Raw genomic sequence first — 25,740 nt, forward strand, 5'->3', positions numbered from 1 at the left:
TTTTCTGCATAATGTTCTAAGCTAATATAGAATATATAACCACCAATATACAAATCCACGCGTACGAAGTCGCGGGCAACAGCTAGTTATTTAATCTGTACCCATCTTCGATTTGATTGACTTTCTATAATAGTGGATCTAATTTTAGAGTGACTCGATAGACTCATTGAGCCCGTAGAATAAAACTATTTAGTTTATCTTATCGTGCAATCGGTCATTGCAAGTTATCGATGAAGAGATTAATTGGGACTCGATGACCCGATCAAGCTTCGTCGGCCAACTTGAAACCGCCACTCATCTGAAATATTCCGCGGTCTCTCCACGCGAATGTCACGGTGCCGAAAGCGTCTGCCGATAGAGCCCAATTCCCCTAATCCGACGCCAATCAACTATGTGGATCACGAGATTGCCGAATTGCGAGGCGGATCGGTGATCGTGTCGTGAGAACGGGTAAAGTACTGAACAGGTGGTGCCCTCCCCAAGTAACTGTTCCACCATCATCAAGCGCGCAAGCCGAGCGCGTACGGCGCAGTCCCGTCTCGAGACGTCTAAGCGCACCACGCGAGCTCAGCTACTCGTATAGCTACCGGTAACAGCACGCGGACGACCGCACGCGCGAACTTATCCAGTGCTCGAGATTGAGATACAGTGCCGAAGTGATAAAATCAAAAAATTGTTTTGGTAATTAAAGTGACCGTTACTGGGCTTTGTTACAAGACTACTCGAGTGCCCAGACGATTGAAGGTTTTTTCACAGTAGCATCAGGGTAATCGGGGCAGATAGCATTAACGGTTGGCTCGGCGCTCGACTGTGGCCGACCGCAAGCATGACGAGCGCCAACTGCGCTCTCGTGCTGCTCTTGCTGGTACATGCTGTTTTTGTTATTATGTATATTTTAAGAAAATGTTGACGGCATTACACCCCTTATAGGTAGGTATTAATATTATATATGCGAAAGTAGTTCTGTTTGTTACCTCTTCAGACTTAAACCGCTAAGACGATTTAGATGAAGTTTGGTATGGAGATTCTGAGATCGATGTAAATCACTACACCTTATAGAATAGAATAGTTTATTTGTGTAAAAAAAGGGTATAAATTGATGTTACATAATATTGTTTCCAATCCTTAATTTACCATAATACATGGCGTACAAATATTATTATTCTTAAATTATGTACTATCTAATATTAAACTTCCATTAAAATGTCACGTTGAGAAATAATAAATTACAATCAATAATAAAATCATAAGTTGACAATATCATTTAAGATTACAGTTTGTCTGGTATAAAAATGTACAGTCATTATAAAACATAGTCAATGTATCAATAATCAAACCACACTTATATCTGTAGCCTATAAGTAAATTATAATTTACATATCAAAAACTCATCAATTGTATAATAACAGCTCTCTATCAAATGGTCAAACAAGTGCTTTTTGAATAATTTTATAAAACAAAATCCCCGCCGCGTCTGTCTGTCTCTACGTTCGCGTTAAACGCAAACACTACTGAATAGATTTTCATGCGGTTTTCACCTATCAATAGAGTGATTCTTTGTTCGTGTACAATTTATTTAGGTTTTGTGTTAGTACCCGTGCGAAGCTGAAAACGGTATGCTAGTAAAACGTTCATTAGCCGTTTACGAAGCCTGTTATGATGGTAATTTAGAAGATCTACAAGTATAGTAGACACTTGTAATGACTTTATTTGTATAGCATTTAGTTTATGTCTTCTATCTAGTAAGGTGGCCGGTGTAAAACACATACAATTTTTTTAAATCATACAACATTACACTGACGATGACTATAAACGTGCAAATCTTAGCTATGATGGCGCTTCAATCGGTTTGAGTTCCACCACACAGGTGGGCGTCCACCAGTTCGATTTCCAGACGGAGTGAGAACTCACTATGAATGTACCAGAAGTTCACAGCAGCAAAAAAAATCATCGCAGTTTGCTTTTATAAATATTTTTTCTCATTGTGTAAGTCTATATCAGATGTCTATCATGTTTTACGAACTTAAGGAATACCGCAATATAAATACCGACATATAATATGTACATGTAATCTAAAAACTGCGGAATATTTAAGTAAATAAACAATTATATGTTTATTTTTAAAAAATCGGTCAACACAGAAATGCCTTACCTGCATTAATTAGTGTTAACTGTGCTTTCAATAAAGTCTTATCGGTTGAAAGAAAGAGTTGTAGGCAGCAATAAAGTAATTGACGAGCGCGCATTAAATGTATCCGTAAATGAATACTTTTAGTTAAAGCAGGAAGCGAGAAAGGCCATTAGGGCGTCCTCCATTTAAGTACAAAGAAGATTCGTTCGGCCCGATTTGCCACCGCTCGTTAAGGGCTTACCTTAAACTGCGGTTTTACGACGACTATTAAAGTATAAGAGCAACTATGCACACCGTAAAATTCATCGTGACCTGCCTAAGCATAAAAGATAGGTACGTGATTGACGCCATTTTAAATTAAATTTCACGCTTGGCGGAGTTGTGTTCAATACAGGCAAAAAGTAACAAGTATGGCTTTGATCGGTATCTTTCGGGAAAGCGTGTAGATATCCAATTTGTTAATGTTACCAAAATAAGTACCTACAGTAGTTTTTACACGATCAAAATTGATTGAGTAGGTGGGTTTCTAGAGTCAGCCAAATCTATGTTTTTGTAAAGAAAAAATAGAAGACCAATATATTAAGTAGGGTAGGCAAGGTCGGTATCATGAAAGTAGTATTTTGTGGGTGTTGTTGTATTGTCGCAGTTAGTGTAAGGCCTGAGTAGAGTGCAGCGTGGCGTCGCGTCGGGGTCAGGAGTAATTTGAGCAGCGTGCACTAAGGCCGCTCCCATACGCTTGCATTTGTTTAACATGCACGCCGCACGCCCCGCCCCGCTGCATGCCCAACTCGAGCGTCCACTCAGGCCTTACACTAAGGCATACCCGAATACCCGATCGAGTACTTAAACTACGTCCATCCAAAGGAGAGGTAGGGCACAGCGCAAAAGTCAGCAGAACTGGGGACGTACCTAAGGCGTGCTCCCGGGAATTCCCGGTTCTCAAATTCCCGGGAATTCCCGGGAATGTTATAGTGTTGAAAAAACCGGTACTGAAGACCCGGTACCGGTACTTCCCGGTTCTCATCAGTTTGCGTATTTATTCCCATTTCAATAGTAGTTATCTTTTTTAGGGTTCCGTAGCCAAATGGCAAAAAAACGGAACCCTTATAGATTCGTCATGTCTGTCTGTCTGTCCGTCTGTCTGTCCGTCTGTCTGTCCGTCCGTATGTCACAGCCACTTTTCTCCGAAACTATAAGAACTATACTGTTGAAACTTGGTAAGTAGATGTATTCTGTGAACCGCATTAAGATTTTCACACAAAAATTGAAAAAAAAACAATAAATTTTTGGGGTTCCCCATACTTCGAACTGAAACTCAAAAATTTTTTTTCATCAAACCCATACGTGTGGGGTATCTATGGATAGGTCTTCAAAAATGATATTGAGGTTTCTAATATCATTTTTTTTCTAATCTGAATAGTTTGCGCGAGAGACACTTCCAAAGTGGTAAAATGTGTGTCCCCCCGTCGTCCCCCCCCGTAACTTCTAAAATAAGAGAATGATAAAACTAAAAAAAATATATGATGTACATTACCATGTAAACTTCCACCGAAAATTGGTTTGAACGAGATCTAGTAAGTAGTTTTTTTTAATACGTCATAAATCGCCTAAATACGGAACCCTTCATGGGCGAGTCCGACTCGCACTTGGCCGCTTTTTTAGTAGTTTAGTTTTAGGATATTATACAGTAAAACCCGCTTAAGACGATTCTGAAGGGACCTAGTAAAAAAGCGTCTTAAACGGGAAATCGTATTAAACGTGAAATTATTTTTTGTATTATTTCATGTCATTTGTTTATTTACAATGGAAGACCCAACAAAGATGATAAATCAACATTAGGCGGTCAAGCAGATGGCATCGCATTCTCAGACCGATAAGGACCCGACAAAAAAGATATTAACCAAAAACTTTAAGGGAGGTAATAAACACATTAAAAAAAGTTAGGTAACGGCGTATTGCATAACAATACGACCGACGGTTATGTCAATAACACAAACGTACAGATGGTGCGTAACAGTAAACTTTTTAAGAAAACATCAGCCAACACTGGTTCCGGGCGTGATGCGATGCGACGTACGGGAGCGGCGCACACCCTCCCACTTTCCCGACTTCCGAATGCACAGAATTGATGTGCGGACCAATTTTCTGATCGCTTGGGTTACAAACATATCTGGACAAGTGGAGGTGTCGCCAGAATCGCGTCCCCTTGCGTAATATTAGTACCTACGGCATGGTTAGTCCCCATTTTTTTCACCCGCATACATAAGTTGGTAACATTTAGATGGCGTATTAAGCGGGTCGCGAGTCGTATTAACCGTGAAAAAATGTATGAAAACAGGCCTAAAGTTGCAGGGACCGGCGTAAAATGGCGTATTATGCGGGAAATCGTATTAAACGTGAACGTATTAAGCGGGTTCTACTGTATTCGAATATTCTTCTAGTAAGTTGGTTTTATATGAAAATATTCCGTTCTCGGGTTGAATTTTTACCTTCTGACCCTTCTATTATATCTTCTACCTACTTCTATAGTATCTGTGCCGTCATAGTGCTAAGTGCATCAACTACGGCCGTGTGGCTCGTACACCTTAAAGCCCAGGCGGAGGCAAAGTGTGCCCGTTAATTTCGTAAAATAGGTTGGAATGCTAATAAAGTGTTATTTTTTTAATAAAATAAGTCATTTATGAATATTTATGCAATTATTTATATGAAAATAAGTCATTAACGCTATTACAAACAATTTCTTAAAAATAATCATAAGATGCCTAGAGAACCGGGAAGAAACGGGAATCGGGGAAATGAAATTCTTGGTACCGGGACCGGTACTGCATGCCCTAGACGTACCCCTCTACCTTACTCTGTAGGTTAGGTAAGTAGTGTTGTGTTACTGGTGGTGAGTAAGGTTTCCAGTGCTCCCAAGGATGAGTCCTTGTAAACTTTTATGGTCGGCAACGCGCGTGTAACCCACCTGCTGTGATGGCTGCTTCAAATCAGGCGGGCCGCACGCTTGTTTGCCATCGTCGTCGTATAAAAAAAGTTCTTAGAACTGATGAATAGATGATAGATAATTAAAATAGATAAAGGGCGATCATGTTTACGTTGCATAGTCGAATCATTATTAACCAACTGTACAGAAGTAAGGTAATGGGGCCCGATTCGGATTTTGTAATAGACATCTATTAGATATCTTTTAGACATCGCCAAGATACGATAACGATATGTTGAGGATCTAACCTGCCAAATTTGACATTTCCGCGATTCTGGAGATACTCTTGAACGATTTCCACAAGATATTACTTAGAGATATAATTCACATCTAATAGATATCTAACACGATCTATCGTAACAGTGACATTGGTTGCCCGAATTGCACTGCAAAAGAGAACTAGTTGAAATCTAAACCATAACGTATCTAGAATGGATCTAGTACGTTTCGTCTCTTGTGAATATCTTGAAGTTCGAATACGGCAGATGGTCTCTTGAATTACTGAAGACGTTGTATGTTGTATATCATTAAGCACGCGCGGCTTGAACCATTAACTCAAAGTGGTGTTGCTTATTAATTTGAGTACTTTTGACCGCTTTGTAGCATTAAAAACTTTACGCACACACTAACATTGTCGGTACAAGCTAGCAAATATGAATGTTTCTTAGGAGTTTTCATTTAGATAATGTACCTAAGTTATATTCTGTTCTAGGCATTTAAAGTTACATAGGTACGGGCATTTATGCCCACATGCAGCTTGGCTTTGGTTAGAGGTAGGTAAATTGTTAGAATATCTATATTCAGATTATTTAGCTTTATTTCATTATTTATTGGTCATAAAAAATCGATAAGCATCTTGCGTAACTTTTAAAACATCATAAAGCACGTTAATGTAGCGTAATCATTATTTTATCAGAGGAAAGCTCGGCACGGCTAGACCAGAACTGCCATTCCAAATGCTCACCTAGCAGTCTAACCACTAGTCTAACAGGCCAACTCGTACCTCGTACGTATCGTACACTGACATCAGAATGATATCTTTTTATTTTTCTTAACCTTTTCGACGCCATGTCATACACAAAAGCTGTCACGCTAACGCCACGTCACCGAACAAAAACTGAAATTGAACTTTATGCATATGCACGTAGGTCTATGTTGCTCTGTGGTCTGTGACCGATTAATCGGTCTTTGGCGTTTAACATACGGTGCGGATATATCGGTCATTGGCGTCCAAAAGGTTAATGATGTCTTTCAGTTAACGTGTCGCTCGTACTTGTCCGTACATCATCATCATTCGATCGTGTTATAGTACATTGTCTTAGAAGTGTGCTACGTAACGTACGTTGGTCATTGCCATTACAAACATCGGATTTCTTATTGCACGCTTATGCGCTTACATGATTTTTTACACTACATATGGTGCTACCTTCCCGAACTAGTGCGGGAAATAGCACTTTCCGTGCGTATGTCGAAAGTTTAAAGTGCCATATGGACTGTAAAACGTTGTACCTACGATACACGTGCGAATAGGTAATTCGCAACTCGTGTCGATTTAAAATACTCCCTTCCGACGTGTTTTAATTTTTCGCCACTCGTTACGAATTTCCTCTTTTGCGCACTTGTATCGGAAATAACTATATTCGCTTCATGCACATTATAGGGCATCACGGGACTCGTACTCGTACATAATGATACACGTTGCACACATGCAATAAAATGTACTAATTTTAATTAAGTAATTGAAGGTATACCTAACGTTACGCTGGTTCGTACGAAAACTCGCGTTGCCCGCGCTTGCGCATGCAGTAGAATTCAGTTCTGGCAAAGGCTTCAGTGAACCGGCCGCTAATTACTGCACGAATGCTGCATAATATTCCACTTGCGGTTAGGGCTGCCTCCAATATTTACTGCATTTTGTTTTGAATACTTTTGTTTCTTTATATGGGTTATAGAGTTAGAACAAAACAAGTCTGCGACGATTTTGATAGCACACGCAGTGCAAGTGTTATTTATACGTAATAAATGTAATAATTTCATAAAATTCGACGTTTAATATAACCGTTGCACTACGTGTGCTATCAAAATCGTTGCAGATTTATCTTGATCAACTCTATTTATGTGAGCACAGGGTTATAATGGATAGGCACGTAAAATTATCCATACCTATACAATAATTAAAATTATTAACAAATTGAGTTTTAGGTTTTTCGCGTTCCATTAATTAACACGCTTATTCTATAGCAATGGTTATTAGGTACTTATTACTTAGTCTGTAGACATAGTTATTAGGTACTTATTACTTAGTCTGTAGAGTAGACATATGTAACACTACTTTTAAATGTATTATTCCCAACTGACCCACTTAAAATCCTTTTGTTGACGACCTATAATCAGATAATCACCCATTTACGATTGTTAAAAAAAGGTATACATATTTTGCCAACCCTAACCGATACATTCGATCAAATTGATCGACACGGCCTCTCCGCGCACGCGCGCGCGCACCTAAAAAGCACGCGCCATAAAGCTCGTCACGTAGTAATTCAATTAAATACTTGCACCTAGTTACCTACTCATTCTTTCACCAAAGTATTTACATTTTTATTGTCTCGTACACGTAATGTTTTATTTAACATAATAATTAGACCTGTTTTCAGTTGTTAACTAAATAATTTACGAGGCAATAAAATCATTAGAGATTTTAATTTGATTATTAAAAAAGTTAATGAGCAACCGTTATCAATTTTATTTTAAAGCAGTTTTAGAATAGTTTATTTACGTAATCGGACAAATATAAGGTACAAAAGACTCTGCGCATGTTTTGAGATGATAATTAAGTAGGTACTAGAAGAGAAGATTAGGGATTATTTTTACAATGTTAGAGCTGGACTAAGCTAACCTGACAATAAGGACCTACTTGGTTCTTGTCAGGTTCATTTAGGTTAATAAACATTTTTGTTGGAGTAGTTTTTAAAATGTATTGTAAGTTTAGAGCGATCTCAATAAAAATATTCAACGTATCCGTTATATTAACAGTTCTTAACGATTAAAACGATTTGTAAATCACGCAACTACTTCATTCCCAGCGCTATCTAAATGTCCTATCTGCAGATAATGCAATTACGGAATGAAATGGAACTGTAGTACATTTTAACTGAACAGATTTCTTAAAGAGTTAAGAGGTTTAGCTGCTCCATAAGGAGGCACAATGGTATGTAGTCAGATTGTGGGCACTATTACTTGTCGACATCTAAAGTGACGACCGCCGTAATGCTATCTTTTTAAACACTTCCATGTTCTTGCCAAGAGTGAAAGAGATAAGAATATATTCATAAATGCGACAATTTCCGCGGTGCGCACGGTAATTAGCTTCACAATTATCTCAAACGGCCTGGGAATGCGATAACGTGCCGTGGGACCTCGAATTAAGATCGGAGACATCTAATCTCTGATTGAATTGAAATGCGCTATTTATTTGTGACACTATAAATTAAATTAATCCAAATCAATATTTAACGCTTCGTGTTTAAATAATTCGGGGGGGAGTTATTTAGCCCCTGTACCTATATGAGTTATGACCTCATGACTTATTCCATTGTCGTGAGTTTTAACATAGAGGTACCAAGAGAAGAGATACCTATAGATACTATAGTTACGAGAGAATCATTGGATCGTTTCAAGAATAAATACATTACAATATACATACATAGTGACCATTTTAATTTCTGTACGAGTATTTAAAGAAAAGTAAAAGTTTATTTTGCAAATTATTCGCCATAACGATAAATATAGGTACTATATTTATCGTTATGGCGAATAATTTGCACCTATATTACCTATATTTATGTGGACAAGGAGAAATATGCCCATTTTTCTTCACGATTCGCATATGTAAGTATGTTACTTCTTTAAGTAAGTAGCAAGGCAGCAAAATAACCGTTGTTGAACTTGACGCACGATCAATTCATTCAGCGCCTTCACGCACAATAATCAGAGTAACCCCGTTTAAGGAACCGTTTACTCGACTGAACGCGAATTTGCATACAAGCATCCGTAACAGATTATCTGTCTGATGTTTCCGCACGGACGTGACCTCTCGGAAATATGGTGGGAGAGTTATATTAGTGTAATGACTCTATTCTAGAACCTCGATAAGCAATTTGAAATAGATTAACGTTATTTGGAAAATGTAGTGAGGTTTTGGTAATTCTTTAAGAATAGGTCATAATGTCATTATTGTAATATTCTGCTTCCCTTAAGTTTATAAACAATACTATAATAATTAGCAATTTTAATATGAAACAATGGGAATTCAATGAAGTTATAGGAAAGAGTTAACTTCACAAATGTACTTAGGTAAGTAGTTCTGGTTGTGGTATATATTTGCGGAAAAATATATATTAGAAAACCGAAAACCGAAATATTACGCTGAGAGATTTAGAGTATTTATTGGCCATACCACGTCGTGCTATTTTAGGATATTTTATTTATTTAAGTACCAAGTTTGATCAAGTACGTATATGGATTAAGTCGTAACATAGTTATTTTTGCCCTGCTTGTGATTGGTAGCATCAGGAGGGCAGAGTAACTTACTTTCAAAGAACATTCATTTGACCTCACGTCCGTGAAGACCGTGAACGAATTTAAAACTGCCTCGGAATCGAACCGCAAAAAACATTGCCGGCCAAATTAAGACGAAACTAAGATTATAGGTAGCTGATAAGGTTGAATTAAGTATAAAAGAAAGTTTGCAAGTCACATTTTTGATTTGGCCTTTAACCGAGATTCGGTTAAGGAGGACTTTGATACGCTGTCAAACTGTCCACATGACCAACTTATCGGATTTGGAGTTATTTTTACGGATTTTATTTTCTATCTACTTAGCTGATATCAGAAATAGCGTTGTTAAATAACCTTACATTACAATGATTAGACTACTTTTTTAAATGATGATAAACTAATACTAATTATTACGGTGTAGTATTAATAATGGGTGGAAATCGTTTTCAACATACATAGTTTGACGATGGTGACGAAGCGGAAGCAAAGAAAAATGGAAAGGCACTTTATGTAAAAGAAATTGTAATACTTCTCTCTAACAAATCAGTTAGTTACCTAGTTTTATTGAAAAGCAGGTACTGAACATTAATTCTATGATAATTTCGTATAGTTAATTATATACAGTAAGTAGGTATGTGTATTAGTCCGTAAGAATGAATACTCCTACGTATATATTTAGATGATTGTGTTAGAGATAGATATAATGATATGAACAATTTTGGTTTGAAAGAAAGTAAAAGTCTAAACCTGTGGCTACCGTATAAAATGTAAGTTTAATTATATAAGCCGGTATCCAATTCTAATGTTTTGATTAAGAGAGTGAAGATGGATCATAACGTCATAAGATGCGGACTGCGGTTAAGAGGCGTCTCTCAGCGGTCAACCAGATTATCAGATTCAAATTATGTCTCAAATTGCAGAACTTTCCCACAATCTACACTTTCTATTTACTAACCGAAGGACGCTGAAACTCCATTGTTTTTGTTGGAACTCATTTACAGTTAGCGACCTACTGTGATGTACCTACATAATAATAAGCATAAAAAATAAGTAGGCCAATATCCAGAGTGATATCTAAAATAAAAATGCCTCATGCTTTCTCCGTTATTTAGATAATTAAAATAGTAAAAGTCGTCATTGCGGTGCCGTATTAGATAGCAACTTATGTTTTATTTTCTAATTTATCAGCTATAGTAGGTACCTAGATCGATAACTTTTACGTGATAACTGATTCGTGGGATAAATTCCTTTTGTTAAAAACATCTTTGATCCAAGTGCGGTAAACCCAAAACAGGAGTGTTTGCTATTTGACGTAGGTAGGTATACTCGTATATGTATGATAACGATCCAGACCGATTTTTTAGTTATCTTTATGTATTTTTTTGGAAAGCCATCAAATATTAGTATAGAAGTGACCCAAAAAGTAACAACCCATGACCCTGGTAAATACCGGTATAGTCAAACTTACAACATTATCGTAATCCGGCCTTCCTAACATTATCAATTCTCATACATTGTGTTTGTGTTGGCCACAGCCGCATCTCTAGCGATTCCTCAGATAACCGACTCTTAATTGTTCGCTCTTCCCTTTGGCTAATTGGAATGCCTATTGTTGCAGGTTCCCGCTGTACTTACACAGGACTACGATGGTGAGTCTTTTTATTATAGGTATATACTTAACGAAACTAACTTAATTATAACGAATACGAGAAATCTATTTTCTCGCAAACAAATGCAGTTGTTTCATTATCTACATTATTTTACAGTGGGACTTAGTCAATCTGTATAAGAATATCCTATAATGTCACCCAGATATTTATCTACATTTTATTTTAGCTAAAACAATTATATAATGCATCATAACAATGATGATGCTTAATTTACCGTAAAATGTGCCTACTTTGTTCAAAACTCGAAATTTATTCTAATTTTAAAATAATTAATGAATGAATGAATGAATATATATTTATTTCGTGTAACACATGGACACATTTGTATTAGTAGTTTAATAATATTGTGTAGTATTATATATCCCGATTTAAAAAAGACCATACCATATCTACTATCATGTTGTAACACTTAAATGAGGTTGTGATTTGTGATACAATTTTCATATAATTATGAAAACTGTTGAAGCACAATTACCCAGTGGGGAGCAACGAAGGCACATTTTACATGCGTTGTTGTAGTTCGAATTTTACTCCAACAGTTGTTTAATTCGACTAATTATATTCGAATATTTGTTATTTATCAGTCGTTTTCTAATTCGGAAATCCTAAAACTCAGAATTTGACAAATTGTATAAGCACGTGGACAATGGCAATGGTACCTACATCAACCCAAAAGATCTAAATATCCCCGCCGCCCTCAATACACTTGACTAGCTATTGATTAACGCCTATTAGAAGTCATAAATCATATGTCTAATAAGCGCTTATAACATAAATACTCTCAAGCCTACACAAAGGTAGCGATCCACTTTTGCTTGACACGTAGTAATAATAACACTAGCAGTCTTAACGGCCTGGCATGGTATTCCTATTGCTTTCCTAGCAAAACGGCAAGGGAACGTGACGTCAAGGTCTCTGGGAGCCCATCTTGTAGTATGGACAAAACAAGAAAATTGCGTTTTTGTCGGTGAAATATTGCGTTTATGTATATAGTTGCTATACAATATTTTTTTGGATGAAATGTAAGGAATCGAATGGTACCCTTACTTTTATCGTTTTTGGAAGTAAAAAAAAACTTAAATTTTGAAACTTTCAGGTCTTGTATTTTTGTACCTAATCGTTCAATATTTTATTTTAATATCCACATTATTGTGATAAATTGCTCGTTTGCTATCTATTTTACTAGATTTTGTTATAAAATTCAACATGTGTCATCATCCCTATTCGAACTTACAGTAAGGTGTATTGGGATAACTTTGAAAGCGGGGCTTGAAAATGGTAAATATGTCCTAAACTAGGAGCACTTTCTACAGTAACAACACTACGCAAGGTGGCATGGTAAGCGTGGCAGTAATAGCTAAAGTAGTATGAATAGAGACATTTGCCATTTTCAATATTACCCCGCTTTGGAAGTTGCTAAAGCATGAAGTGCTTCGGGTTTTATACCTTTGCCATTTGCTAAATTACTCCGCTTTCGTATGGCTGAGTCATGAAACTAAAAGTAAAACACCTTTATCAATAAAGCAGAGACGCTTTCCATATAGATTTTCGTACATTGACCCGCCTGTTGACATCTCTATATTGCACTCGCATAGTTATACCTATTGCTGTCCCGCTTAATTATGATGCCGTTGACAGCATGACAGCGTCTCTTCTTTACTAACAATGAAAACTTACGAACACTATTGCGTTGCGCGGCCATATTTATAGTGGTCCACCTGAACCTGGTTCACTGGTTCGTTCGCTCGGTAGGTATGCGGCAGTAAAGACATGGCCTAAACACGATTATCTTCTAGGCTAACTCGTAATTTGAGATTTGAACTTGAACATATCTTATCAGATACAGTCATATTTATTGCCAATAAAACATAATGTCAATGCTTAAAGAATATCGTATCGTATTGAAATAGGTTAAACATTCTTGCGGAGATCCTTCCTTGCTTATTTCCTTTGAAGTGTGACTTGATGATCTATCGATTATTCAATTCAGTAGACATTCGAGAGATAACTCTGGCCTAGACTACGATTAAAATAAATTGAATACATCTAAATTCATTTACTATCATAATGGTCATAAGCCGTAGATCTGCGTCACATTACATGTACCTACCTAATACCTACATGAGTACATAGTAGGTACACAAAAAAGACGTCGCGAGTAAAGAATACAATTCGAATCTAATATCAATAGACCAATTACAATTTAAATTAGGTTACCACTGAATAAATAAATAGGTAATATCTATGCATCTGTTTAATCTGCGATCTAGTTCATAAGTAAGCTAAGCCCCATTGAACGGCATTTAGATCCCACTAATTGATTACAGTAACGGACATCCAATGCACATTCTCGAGCGGCGGCACGGGCCTGCGGGACTCAGTGACGGCCCTGCTAAGGAAGCCCGAGGGCTTCCGTGGAGCCCCGCTGTTTGCTGATGACCGCGCCACGGACCCCGTCGCCGACCTCGTCTGTCAGATCCGGCCGGAGCCGGAGGACCCCACGGGGCTCCTTTACAGGCTCCGGATAACGGACTTTACGAGATGCGGAGTACTGAAGCGGAATGTAAGTTCATCTATTTTTAAGTGTATAGTATCGCCTATTTTTAAGTGGAATTTAGTAGCGAAAATATATATTATAGAAGAAAATACCTAAGTTATTAAAACCCTGGGTCGTTCTCTCATTTCGTGCAAATCGGTGATATTCTCTCGATTTGTAATTTTTCTTTTAAATGGTAAACTTTTGAGTTTCATCAATGTGTGGATTCATTTATTAACACTTTTCTGCTAAAGGCACCTTTGTAACCTTATTACTTTTCATTTTATAAGGCTACTGGTAATGAACTACGCGCTGGTAATGAAATCGGCCGAGATGGTAATTTTATCAGTGGACGGTAATGAAAAAAACTTATGAAATCGGACATAAAAAGCTTTATTTCAAGAAAATTAACACCAATTAAAATCAACAATATTAAAAACATGTGTCTTAAGCACTGCGTAGATGATCAAACCGACTTGACATACACTTGGGGTTTACAATCCCGTTTCAAGCTAGATGGTACATTGACCATTTACTTATCATTATAAGTCGGGATTGTCAACCCCAAGTGTTTGTCAAATCGGTTTGATCATCTGCGCACCACATCCCATAAGACATAGTTTTCAAATTTTCAAAAATTAGCATAGAAAAAAACATTAACTCACATTTATAGACGGGTCTATCGCGATTTATTTTATTAACTTTATTTACCGACGTTTCGACTCAAGTTTCACTGGTCGTGGTCGCGGCTAACTGATGTCCCAGCAAAATGTCAAAACAGAGATTTGTGCAACTACCCGACGAAAAGTGTATGAAAAAGTTTGGGGTAAACAAACAATACAATAATTAACATTATGTGTTTGAAAATCTGATGTCTTCCCTAAACTTTTTCATACACTTTTCGTCGTGTAGTTGCACAAATCTCTGTTTTGACATTTTGCTGGTAATAAAATAAATTCACGATAGACCCATCTATAAATGTGAGTTAATATATAGACAAAATAGTTTTACAAAACTATGTAACAAATGTAATCATGAAAAGTTGTCATAAAACGTCTTCAAAGAAGGGTTTATTGTATAGAGGATAGGGGACGATGCATGAAAAACCGAATTACAACATTACGAAACACGAAAAAATTTCCTCTCTGAATATCAATATTTTAGAAAATAGTTTTAAGGGGATGAATATTAACCATATCTAAATAAATGTCTAAAATTGTGCAAAAGCCCTTTTTTTAATGTTAATGTTCTAAACCTCTTAAGAACCATAATTATTTTGTTGTAAGTAACCGACCATTGTGTGACATAGTTCTATACAACTTTTTGCATTATAAGATTAAATAACAAACATTTTTTTTTATTTAGGAACTACACAAAGTATTAATCAGTCTTTGATCAGTTCGTTATTTTAAACTGTTACATAATTATCATCTCTTGCATATTAAGGTAAGGTTAACCACATACTTAGAAAGAGTATATTATAACAATCTGACAAGTAGGCTTGTCAGATTTTTTATAATATACTTTTTCTTAAGATTAATATTTATCAGACGAACCCCACACATTCAAAACTTATGTATCACAGAAGTACTCAACACATGACCCAAGTAGAGGTAACAGAGCGGCAAGTTTATGTCAATCTACTGCGCTCGAGTAAATCCAAAAACTCCCCGGTTGGGCTCCCCTATTATCACATACAGTTTTAAATGTTTATAACAACGTAATATTTATTATAAATAAGCCTCTTTCCATAAAATGCACTGCCTCGAATATTATTATCATTACCTTCTTAAGTCGTTCATTACCTTCCCCAGTAAAATTGTAAGGAAAAGAAGTGAATGAAACCGATATGAATGAAGTTTTGGAAGTTTTTGTCGCCTACATCAGTTGGCATCAGATCTTAATTTTGCAGAATAAACCATCTGAAAGGCAACACTAAAACACTTCATTACGTATAATTATAATAATGTACACTTGGTACTTACTGTATAAATCACGCGATGGCGATGAAGACTGACGAGAACCACACTCCTTCCCGACACGAGAGATCGTATATATTTTCGCTAACAGCGACATACGGGCGTCCGCTACGAGAGCACGCGGCTAACTGATTGACGAACAATGTGTTGCATCGGCGGTAAGCGCTATATACCCTTGCTATATACCAAAATATAGCTAATCCATTTCTCGCGTCGGTAATGAAGAAATTACTTGAACCATCACTTATAAGGCTGTATAGTTTTTATTATTAACTTTTAGCTTCTAATATTATACGATTTAAAACATAACTAAATTAGTCATTTATTAAACAAACAACGAGTTTCCTATTTTTAGTATCTTAAGGTTAAAATGTAGGTCAAAGTTATACCTTCACGCGTTACATGTAGAGATGAATGAAAAAATTGGGTGTTAATTGTACATATAAAGAAAATACCTACCTTTTTAGAATTGTTCATTGGAGAGACATATACTTTAGGCCCTATGTTACAACCTTGCATTAACAGATATTCGAAAAAGCCAACACATTTTTGGTAAATTTCCTAAAACACCGATTTGCACGAAATGCGAGAACGACCCCTTTATGAAGGAAAACAATGGTGATCATATATACGAGATTTTTTGTTGTGATACGAATGCCCATGCATTTATGTCTCAACCGATGCCACTAAGTTCCTAAAGTCTAATTATACTGATCAATCCCCCTAACTACCTACCTACGACCATCTACGACGCTATTTAGCTCTGCTATACTCTACAAATAAGAAAACTCTCATTGAAGAGAAAGGATATCTCCCGCGACCAGCGTTCCCATCAGTCTGCATCATATTTCTGCCTACCTGAATCCCTCCAGCTTGATACTATACCTACGAGTATATAAACCTGCAGCTAGTAAATAATAAAAGGGATATTAGAAATGTTAGCAAACAAATGCGTGAAAATCACCATACCTCCACAATTTTGTCAACTCATTGCCATAACTAGTTATATTTATGTGTCACCACAAATAATAACATTTCCCGTTACTAACAGTATGGATGTGAGTGGCACCAGTACCAGTACTCTCCACTGCCTAACTATACAGCCTCGGTACCTATACTATACGATTAACTAGGCCTAGACTAACGCTATTGAGGTGAAGAGAAAACGAAGTGGCTGTGTCGATGCACCGATTATATGGAAATGTAGTTTAGTTTTAACCGAGAACATGTCTCTTAGAACTGTTAACCTTTCTTTGAACCCGTTGGAAATATATTGAGCGATTTAAAATAGATGTGGATGTGATTATTAGGTGTCTATCCTAGTAACTAAGTAGGTACTTATAACTTAAGTAAAAGCACATTTCAGCTACAGGGGATTACTTATTACCGAAATTAAAATATTCTACTTAGGTATGTCCTGTTCTAAAATTCGAACTACCTCTACCTAAAGTCCAGAACTATTATTTATAACTAATCTCATTACTTAAATCGATTTGTCAATTTTAAGCATGTAAGCAATAAATGGAAACAGGTAGACCATCAGTCATTTCATAATATGATAACGAATAGGTACTATTTATTACCTATGGACAAGAATGTGTCTAAAACTACCGCACACACCGCTACCCGCGCGGTCTTTAATTTCCTCACGCGCGTATCGTAAGTTTGCCCATTCTTCTCATGCTCTATCAATTTTACAGCTACTTACTTTAATTCTTTTATATGAAAAGAAATGATATCAATGTGATGTATTTGAAAGCATTTATGTTGCGTGCCACTTTTTCTTTTAACGTGGTATACAGTTATGACGAGTCCAACGCGGCTAACGAATCGAGACAAGGTGGTAAAATTGGATAACATTAACACGAGAACTGATATCATGAGGCCCGTTAACATGTTAAATTGTTATTATTCGTTTTTTTCTTAATTTACTTTTAAGTAGTTTTTAACAAAAGCGTAAAGGTACAGATTGTTTTCTTTATGTAGGCTGTTTTTCACTCTCGCTGGAAAATGAACGCATAATAGCAATCGTATATAGGTAGTTAGTCCGCATAACCAATATAGGTAACCATTTTAGGAAGTCGCAACAATTAGGGAGGTAACTAATCTATTTTTTCTACCAAATGATTTATGGTAGGAACAACAACTACATTAAACACAGAGCCTAAAAGGAATTCGATATAGCGATAACTATAAGTAGATGTATCGTAACGAATAAGTAGGTACTTTAATTTAAATACCTATGAGAAGCTCGTCTGTACCACAGCCAGGGCGCTAAACTTGCACGCGCAAAATGGTTTATCCTTCATTGTTCGTAAATTCCCATATTTATATGTAAGTAGAGAAATTGTTTAGTCTCTTACCGTATCTGCAGCATAACTAGTAACGTCTTTATATCGAGACACCACGGTGGGATCGATTTAATTCATGTAAAAATAGGTCGATAAATTTCTAAGAAAAAACACGTGAATTTCATTGAACCGATAATTACCCATCAGTAGAATTATTGGACCGCAAAGTGTAAGTAACATTAAATTACTACGATGAGGATGACAGACAACATTTTGCAGCAGTGGTTAATTGATAGAACATCTAAGTAGATCTCGGATGCCTTTACCTAATAGGTAGGTACTTGAGTTCCCTACTTGTTTTATTTTTTCGACCTGTAAGGGCTGTAAGTAATACTATGTAATGGAATCTAAGGTACTTAACTAATTTAACCATCTTCCAAGGATCGTAGCGTCATGAAAATTGGCAGCTGTATGTAGTTCTGATGACAATACAATAATATGGTACTGTGGAACTGATCTGATGATGGAGACAGGAGGTGGCCATAGGAACTCTGTGATGAAACAACGCAACCTAATTGTGTTAGAGGTTTTTAGAATTGTCTCGATGAGTATTAGTTTTCTGTCGTAAGAAAAGTACAGTCAGCGATAAAAGCTTGTACCAAAAATTATTTTTTTTGCCAAAAACTTATTTTAAATAAGGTTGACAATTTTAAAAACACATAATTAGGTAAGGGATCATAGTAGATATATTTTGCCAAAAGCAACAGGAACACTCATTAACCGAAACCACCACTGGCACGACAATCGTAGACAATACCTAATTGCCTCATTGGAAAAGGTGCGTGGCCAATGGTCAGCACTTAAATGATACTGATGATGTTTTTAATACTAATGAATTGTAATGACTGAAGAGTTACCTACCTTAAACGTCGTGTTTGTTATTTCCAGGGCTTCGTGCACGTGCGCGTATGGTTCCCGCAGTTCCCGGGCGTAGTCATGCAGTCTGACCAGGAGCTGATCATCATGTGCAAGCCGCCCGAGCCCACTATCATCGAGAACAAGGCCGCCGGCTTCGCTGGGAGCTTGTGAGTACCTACAAAAAAGAAATAGATTAGACGTCTCTGTCGGTCTTTTACAAACGCTGCTTAAATCATCATACAATTGATAGAAACGGCCTAAAATGAGGAGGCAGATCTTCAAATCTTTACTAGCGTCTCTTTCGGATCTTTACTCGTAATAATGGCAGTCTCACTCACGTCACACTGGTGCCACGCATGAACCTTCAGGTGCATTGCTCATACGTGGCGCCAGTGTTACGTGAGTGAGACTGCCACCACAGCCTCACCAGATGACAAAGAAAAACCGTACCGTTTGTCAGCTAAACTAGATGGCACTACACAACGGCATCTACTTTACCACTGACTTTACCTGTCAAATAAGAAGCACAATTTATTCTTATATTAGACTTATATGATATATCTATATCATTAACTTTTTGACCGCTCCAAAAATGTTAAGTAACTGACGCGCGCGGCTACAGCCCAATATAAACCTTCGTGCGTTCCGACAACATTCACGATGACGCGCCGCATACGATATGCGTTCAGAGGAGCGTTCAAATAACAACCTATTTTATTTATATCATCTTTCATGCCCCAGCCCACACGGCGCGCGAGTGTCTGGCGTAGTGGAGGAGACGCCCGGCCGGCTAGAGTACGAAGTGGCGCTGTACAAGGAGGCGCCGCCGGTGTCGCGGCACACCAACCATTCCGTCGACCTGCCCGTCGATCAGGTAACTGCTGTACGTTCTTTTATCACTTGTTTTATTATACGCACTAAAAAATTGTTGGTTAATTATAGCCCACGAGCCAGGAACAGTCTGTTCTGGCATCATGGTAATATGTTCCGAACAGATATGATGACCAATAGCATCCCGGGTGATAACTCATAATGTGGTTAAGAGCCATGTGTAAATGAACTCTACCTACAGGACAGCTACCCGAACACGTAAAAAATAATTAGTCAACGAACCCCGATTGAAACTTAGTCCTTGACTTAATCCTGAAACTTTATTCTGAAAACATGAAATCACTACATAGTGTAAAACAAAGTCGCTTCCCGCTGTCTGTCTGTCCCTATGTATGCTTAGATCTTTAAAACTACGCAACAGATTTTGATGCGGTTTTAATAGATAGAGTGATTCAAGAGGAAGGTTTATGTATAATTTGTTAACCCGTGCGAAGCCGGGGCGGGTCGCTAGTAAATAATAAAAGGAAAATGTAATGTTTCAGGCGGTACCCATCGGCACGAAGCTGCAGCTGCGCGCGCGCATAAACCCGGAGTCTGCATGGCGGCACATAAAACTGCTAGAAGTGGCTGTGTCGCCGGACCCGGACCGGCCGCACGCGCCCGGCGCCGTGCTGCTCGTCAAAGAGGGGTAACCTTATATTACATGACTTATCAACCGTAAACACCAGTTTTTTTGCGTCCCAGTGCTGGGAACAGCTCTCCTCTCATTATGGAAGCGCTTTTGCCATAGAATCGTCATACAAACTCATACAGTTCGGTCCCCTGCATTATCAGTACGGTCGTTTTTGGGTAACCTGTATTAATAAACACAGCGAAAAATTAATCAGCTTCGGTGTCCTAAACTTTCAAGAACACTTCAATCTAGATGTCACTTGTTTTCTGCGCGTGTATGACGCACCCATAGAAGGTATTAGCATCCTATAGAAGTGGTCTACGCGTGCCTCCGTGAGGGACAAAACATACGCAATGCGACGCTATGATTGGTCGAATTTATTTGTTATGGTGGGCAACAAATCAATTCGACCAATCATGCATCTAATTTACGGTGGGGAATAAAAAAAAAGTGAGACTAGGACAAACAATAATAGCGCTTTCGCTGCTACTCCTACTGAAAGATTCATAAGATAAGTCTGTCAGTCTATCCCGTTCTGTCAGTTATCCCCACCACTCATGCCCAATCCAATTTAATACTAGATTCATGGACGCACCTCAAAGTACGTAGCCACCGTAAAGAAGTAAATAGAACTGGTAGAAGTCAGCCGTGTTCCATTTTAAAACCTGTTGTTATTGTGATGAATATCAAAGTCGACAAACAAATTGTGCTCAGATAAAGAAAACTGCATCTGAATCATTAAATACGAGTAGCTCAACAGATGTTATCACGCCAGCTGACCTTGCTTGCAGAACACCTTAAGCACAAGTTTTGGATGCACTTTGCTTTCACACTTTATTACCTCTGACCGGTTTAATACTACATGCACTTTACCTAACTGCATGTGATCCCAAAAATGCGGACACCTTTCGTTTTAGTGCAGAGCAGACACATTTACAGTTATGCATTTCACAAATCAGTAAAATTAAAATTTACGTTCGTTTTCACACGGGATCTTTATATGGTGTTCATAAATTGTATGTACCTATCCACGCATAATTGTAGTAGCAAGTAGTAGGTACTTACCAGCACTTACCTATTAATTGGATTTTCATAAGTTTCCGTAATTGGGGACGGAAGAGGCATCTTTAGTTTTTTCAGTATGTAAGACCCGCTAATACGAGGGGCGTTCAAAATATTCTCGGTATTGATATCTTACGACCTCTTCTAAAATTTCTTTCGTTACTGGCCGCTAAGGTTTATTCATTGACATTAAAAAAAAGTATAATTCGAACCGAGATAGTCTTTTGTTTTTCTGCAATTGCTGAACAAACATGAACATCATGTGCGAATTGACAATGTTAACTAAATTAGAACATCGATGCGTGATAAAATTCTTGACAAAACAGGGTAAAAATCAAAAAACCATAAAAGAGGAAATGGATTGTGTTTACCGTGAGTCTGCTCCTTCTTTATCTACCATTCAAAAGTGGTCAAGCGAGTTTAAACGCGGACGGGAGAGTATTGAAGATGACCCTAGACCTGGCCGGCCTGTAGTAGCTACTTCACAAGAAAATATTGATAAAGTGGAAAAACTTATATTGGAAGATGGTCGAGTGAAGGTAAAATCTATAGCACAAGTAACCAATCTCTCTATTGGTACCGTACATGATATTATACATGACCATCTTAATATGTCAAAAGTAAGTGCAAGATGGGTTCCGCGAATGCTGACTCGGCTTCAAAAAGACATGCGTGTAGCTTGTTGTTCCGATTTTATTGACCTGTGCGGTGAAAATCCTGATGAGGTGCTGCAAAGAATAGTTACTGGAGATGAAACCTGGGTTCATCATTATGACCCAGAGAGTAAACAAGAGTCCATGCAGTGGCACATTAAGGGTTCAGCTCATCCCAAGAAGTTCAAGGTCATCCCTTCAGCTGGCAAGGTCATGGCCACGATATTTTGGGATTGTGAAGGAGTATTACTAATCGATTATAAAGAAAAAGGTGTAAATATCACAGGACAGTACTACGCTAACATTCTACGTCAATTAAAGGATGTAATTAAAGAAAAGAGGCGAGGAAAGTTAACCAAAGGTATTCTGCTTCTGCATGACAACGCCCCCGTCCATACTGCTCATATTGCCAAGGCAGCTATTGTTGAATGTGGGTTTAAAACTGTTACTCACCCACCGTATAGTCCGGACTTAGCCCCCAGCGACTTCTTTTTGCTCCCCAATCTTAAAAAGGATCTGCGTGGAAATAAATTTTCTGACGATGAAGCATTGAAGGCGGCAGTGGAGGAGCATTTTTACACGAAAGATAAAAAATATTTTTACGAGGGATTAAAAAAAATAATTGATCGATCTTTTAAGTGTATGAACATAGGGGGGGAGTATATTGAAAAATAAAAATATCAAACTTTTCGTACTTGTTTGTTTTCATTCTCATACCGAGAATATTTTGAACACCCCTCGTATGCTACTATCACTAGAAAATATTCCTATAAAAGGAACCGAAATTTGAGTAGTCCAGACGAGCTGGGCAAATCGACCGATTTGATCAGGAAAATAATTGGCGCCAATCTCATCTAGCGTCCACATACGTACACAATTGAATCACCAATTTGCATTCCTAACTTCGAAAATTGGCATGTTTGTTTACGCACCTGCTGATTTGATCGGCGTTTGCGGATGCACGGCCTGATTCGATCGGACAATTTCATCAGATTGGCGAAAAATTGTCTCGTATGGACTCCACTTAACACGCACGATTGTATTTTCCAGTTGCCGAAACCGCGACTTTGCGTCCATCATCCCGCACCAACCGGCGAGATATCGCGAGCGCCACAATGAGGTGTTTCTCGACTTTGAGGCGTTTCTCCTTGCCTCCATGAAGGAGCGCTCCACCCTGTGGATACACTCACAGATCAAGGCCTGCATGGACGCTGCAGACTGCCAGCCGGATTACTGTCTAGACTTGTTCGAGCCATCTGGTAAGATAGTCAACTATTGCTTAGCAATAGCATCAAATAATACCTATACACTTTTATAATAAAGTGTTTTGTACGGAAACTTCAATTTTGCGAGACACACGTTCTTTAACAATATTGTCATCCCTCAGGTCATGGCCGTCGCCGCAGATCGCTCCCTGACGCGTCGCACATACACAACATAACCAGCGCTGCCATGGTCGCGGACAACGGGACCACGCCGTTCACGAGGTTCAAGGAGAACCTCGAGTACACGGTCGTGATGCCGGGGGAGCTGTTCCACCGGACGCCGCTGGAGGGCACGTGTGCCACCTCCATGATGGTCGCTGCGGCGTTAGGCGCCTTGCTATTCATGTCAGCTTTGCTGGTAAGATCATTTCACAACAGTAAGACTTAGTTCACGAGGTTCAAGGAGAACCTCGAGTACACGGTCGTGATGCCGGGGGAGCTGTTCCACCGAACGCCGCTGGTGGGCACGTGTGCCACCTCCATGATGGTCGCTGCGGCGTTAGGCGCCTTGCTATTCATGTCAGCTTTGCTGGTAAGATCACTTCACAACAGTAAGACTTAGTTCACGAGGTTCAAGGAGAACCTCGAGTACACGGTCGTGATGCCGGGGGAGCTGTTCCACCGAACGCCGCTGGAGGGCACGTGTGCCACCTCCATGATGGTCGCTGCGGCGTTAGGCGCCTTGCTATTCATGTCAGCTTTGCTGGTAAGATCATTTCACAACAGTAAGACTTAGTTCACGAGGTTCAAGGAGAACCTCGAGTACACGGTCGTGATGCCGGGGAGCTGTTCCACTGGACGCCGCTGGAGGGGACGTGTGCCACCTCCATGATGGTCGCTGCGGCGTTAGGCGCGTTGCTATTCATGTCAGCTTTGCTGGTATAGTTATTTGTACAACAAGAGATCAAAGTTTGATATTTCTTCGAGTGCTTATTTTGAGTCCCGTGCAAGCGAAAGATTCTATAATAGATTCACGAGCGTAGCGAGTGAATCTAATTTAGAATCTTGAGCATAGTAAGGGACTCAAAAGCGCACGAGATGTAAATAACTTTGATCTCGTGTAGTACACAACATTTTTCACCTCAGCAGTGAGAACATATTAGAGAACCCGAAAAATGTATTCCTTCTTCATCACTTACCTCTATTCACTCATGTTTTCTTAAGATATACCAACAATTAAATTTTCACCTCAGCAGCTTGAACAAGGGTACTTTGTTACTTAAAAACAGTGAGCAAAATCGCATTTTGCTCACTGAGTGAGCAAAATCGCATTTTGCTCATTTTGTCTCACTCAGTGAGCAAAATGCGATTTTGCTCACTGTTTTTAAGTAGCAAAGTACCCTTGTTCGAGCTGCTGAGGTGAAAAGATCATTTCACAACAGTAAGACTTAGTTCACGAGGTTCAGGTGAACCTTGAATACACCTTCGTGATGCTTTTCCACCAAACAGCAATGGAGGGGACGTATACCACGTCCATGATGGTCGCTTCGGTCCTTGCTGGTAGTTCTGAGTTTACATACACATGAACCTATGATACTCCTACGAGTTTACATACAAATTCTACTCAATGAAAAAAAGTATTCCTCTAATTATAATAGTACGATTGCTTTTTCAGATGTGTTACCTGGCCACACGCTTGAACTCCACAATGCTCAAAAACAACAGTTTACAAGCGCCGTCGGGCAAAAGCTTCGAACAAATTCTTAGGGAGCTGGCACACCACTCACTCCCTGACTCTGGATACACAGGGCGTCCCACCTTACAGTGAAAATAGTATTATTTTATACATACACGACTTAAAAAATAATTATTTAAAACTACATACCTATCGTCTAAGTTCTTTAATTCTATTAACTATATTATATATAATTAGGTTACCTCTTAGCGCTTATTTTATTCGATAATTATTTATTTATTTAAAATGTGAACTTATGACTGAAAAACCACAAGTTATGTAAGATAACTATAAAATTTTTCAGTCATGACTGTTGCTTATAAAATAGAATAAGTATAATGATGTAGTAGATTTATTAAGATACGTAGTAATGTGATTATTATAAGCTTTAAAATAAAATTAACTAAAATTTAAGTAGTTTTATTTTAAAATAGTTTTAAGTTTCAAGGAAAAAGTACGGTATAATTTATAATATAACCTTGTAACTAGTTCCTGTAGGTACTTAGACTGATC

The 25,740-nt window shown here is 38.2% G+C and overlaps 1 protein-coding gene across 1 annotated transcript; it reads left to right on the forward strand.

The window, feature by feature from the left end:
- The first annotated feature begins 673 nt into the window (after positions 1-673).
- LOC134652034 (uncharacterized) lies at positions 674-25,321 on the forward strand. Its single transcript, XM_063507186.1, has 9 exons — positions 674-865; positions 11,293-11,323; positions 13,672-13,907; positions 19,099-19,235; positions 19,810-19,942; positions 20,442-20,587; positions 23,338-23,546; positions 23,675-23,910; positions 25,168-25,321. Exons 1-9 carry the CDS (start codon positions 827-829, stop codon positions 25,318-25,320), a joined length of 1,320 nt encoding a protein of 439 aa, XP_063363256.1. The 5' UTR covers positions 674-826; the 3' UTR covers position 25,321.
- Positions 25,322-25,740: the final 419 nt, after the last annotated feature.

This window comes from Cydia amplana, chromosome 11, assembly GCF_948474715.1.
Source record: "Cydia amplana chromosome 11, ilCydAmpl1.1, whole genome shotgun sequence".
Lineage (NCBI taxonomy): Eukaryota > Metazoa > Arthropoda > Insecta > Lepidoptera > Tortricidae > Cydia > Cydia amplana.

Bases quoted from the DNA above. Each gene is read 5' to 3' on its own strand.
- LOC134652034 (XM_063507186.1), top strand. From the start codon at position 827: ATGACGAGCGCCAACTGCGCTCTCGTGCTGCTCTTGCTG. The intron at 11,324-13,671 runs GTGAGTCTTTTT...AATTGATTACAG, and splicing joins ACTTACACAGGACTACGATG to TAACGGACATCCAATGCACA. The intron at 20,588-23,337 runs GTAACCTTATAT...TGTATTTTCCAG, and splicing joins GTGCTGCTCGTCAAAGAGGG to TTGCCGAAACCGCGACTTTG.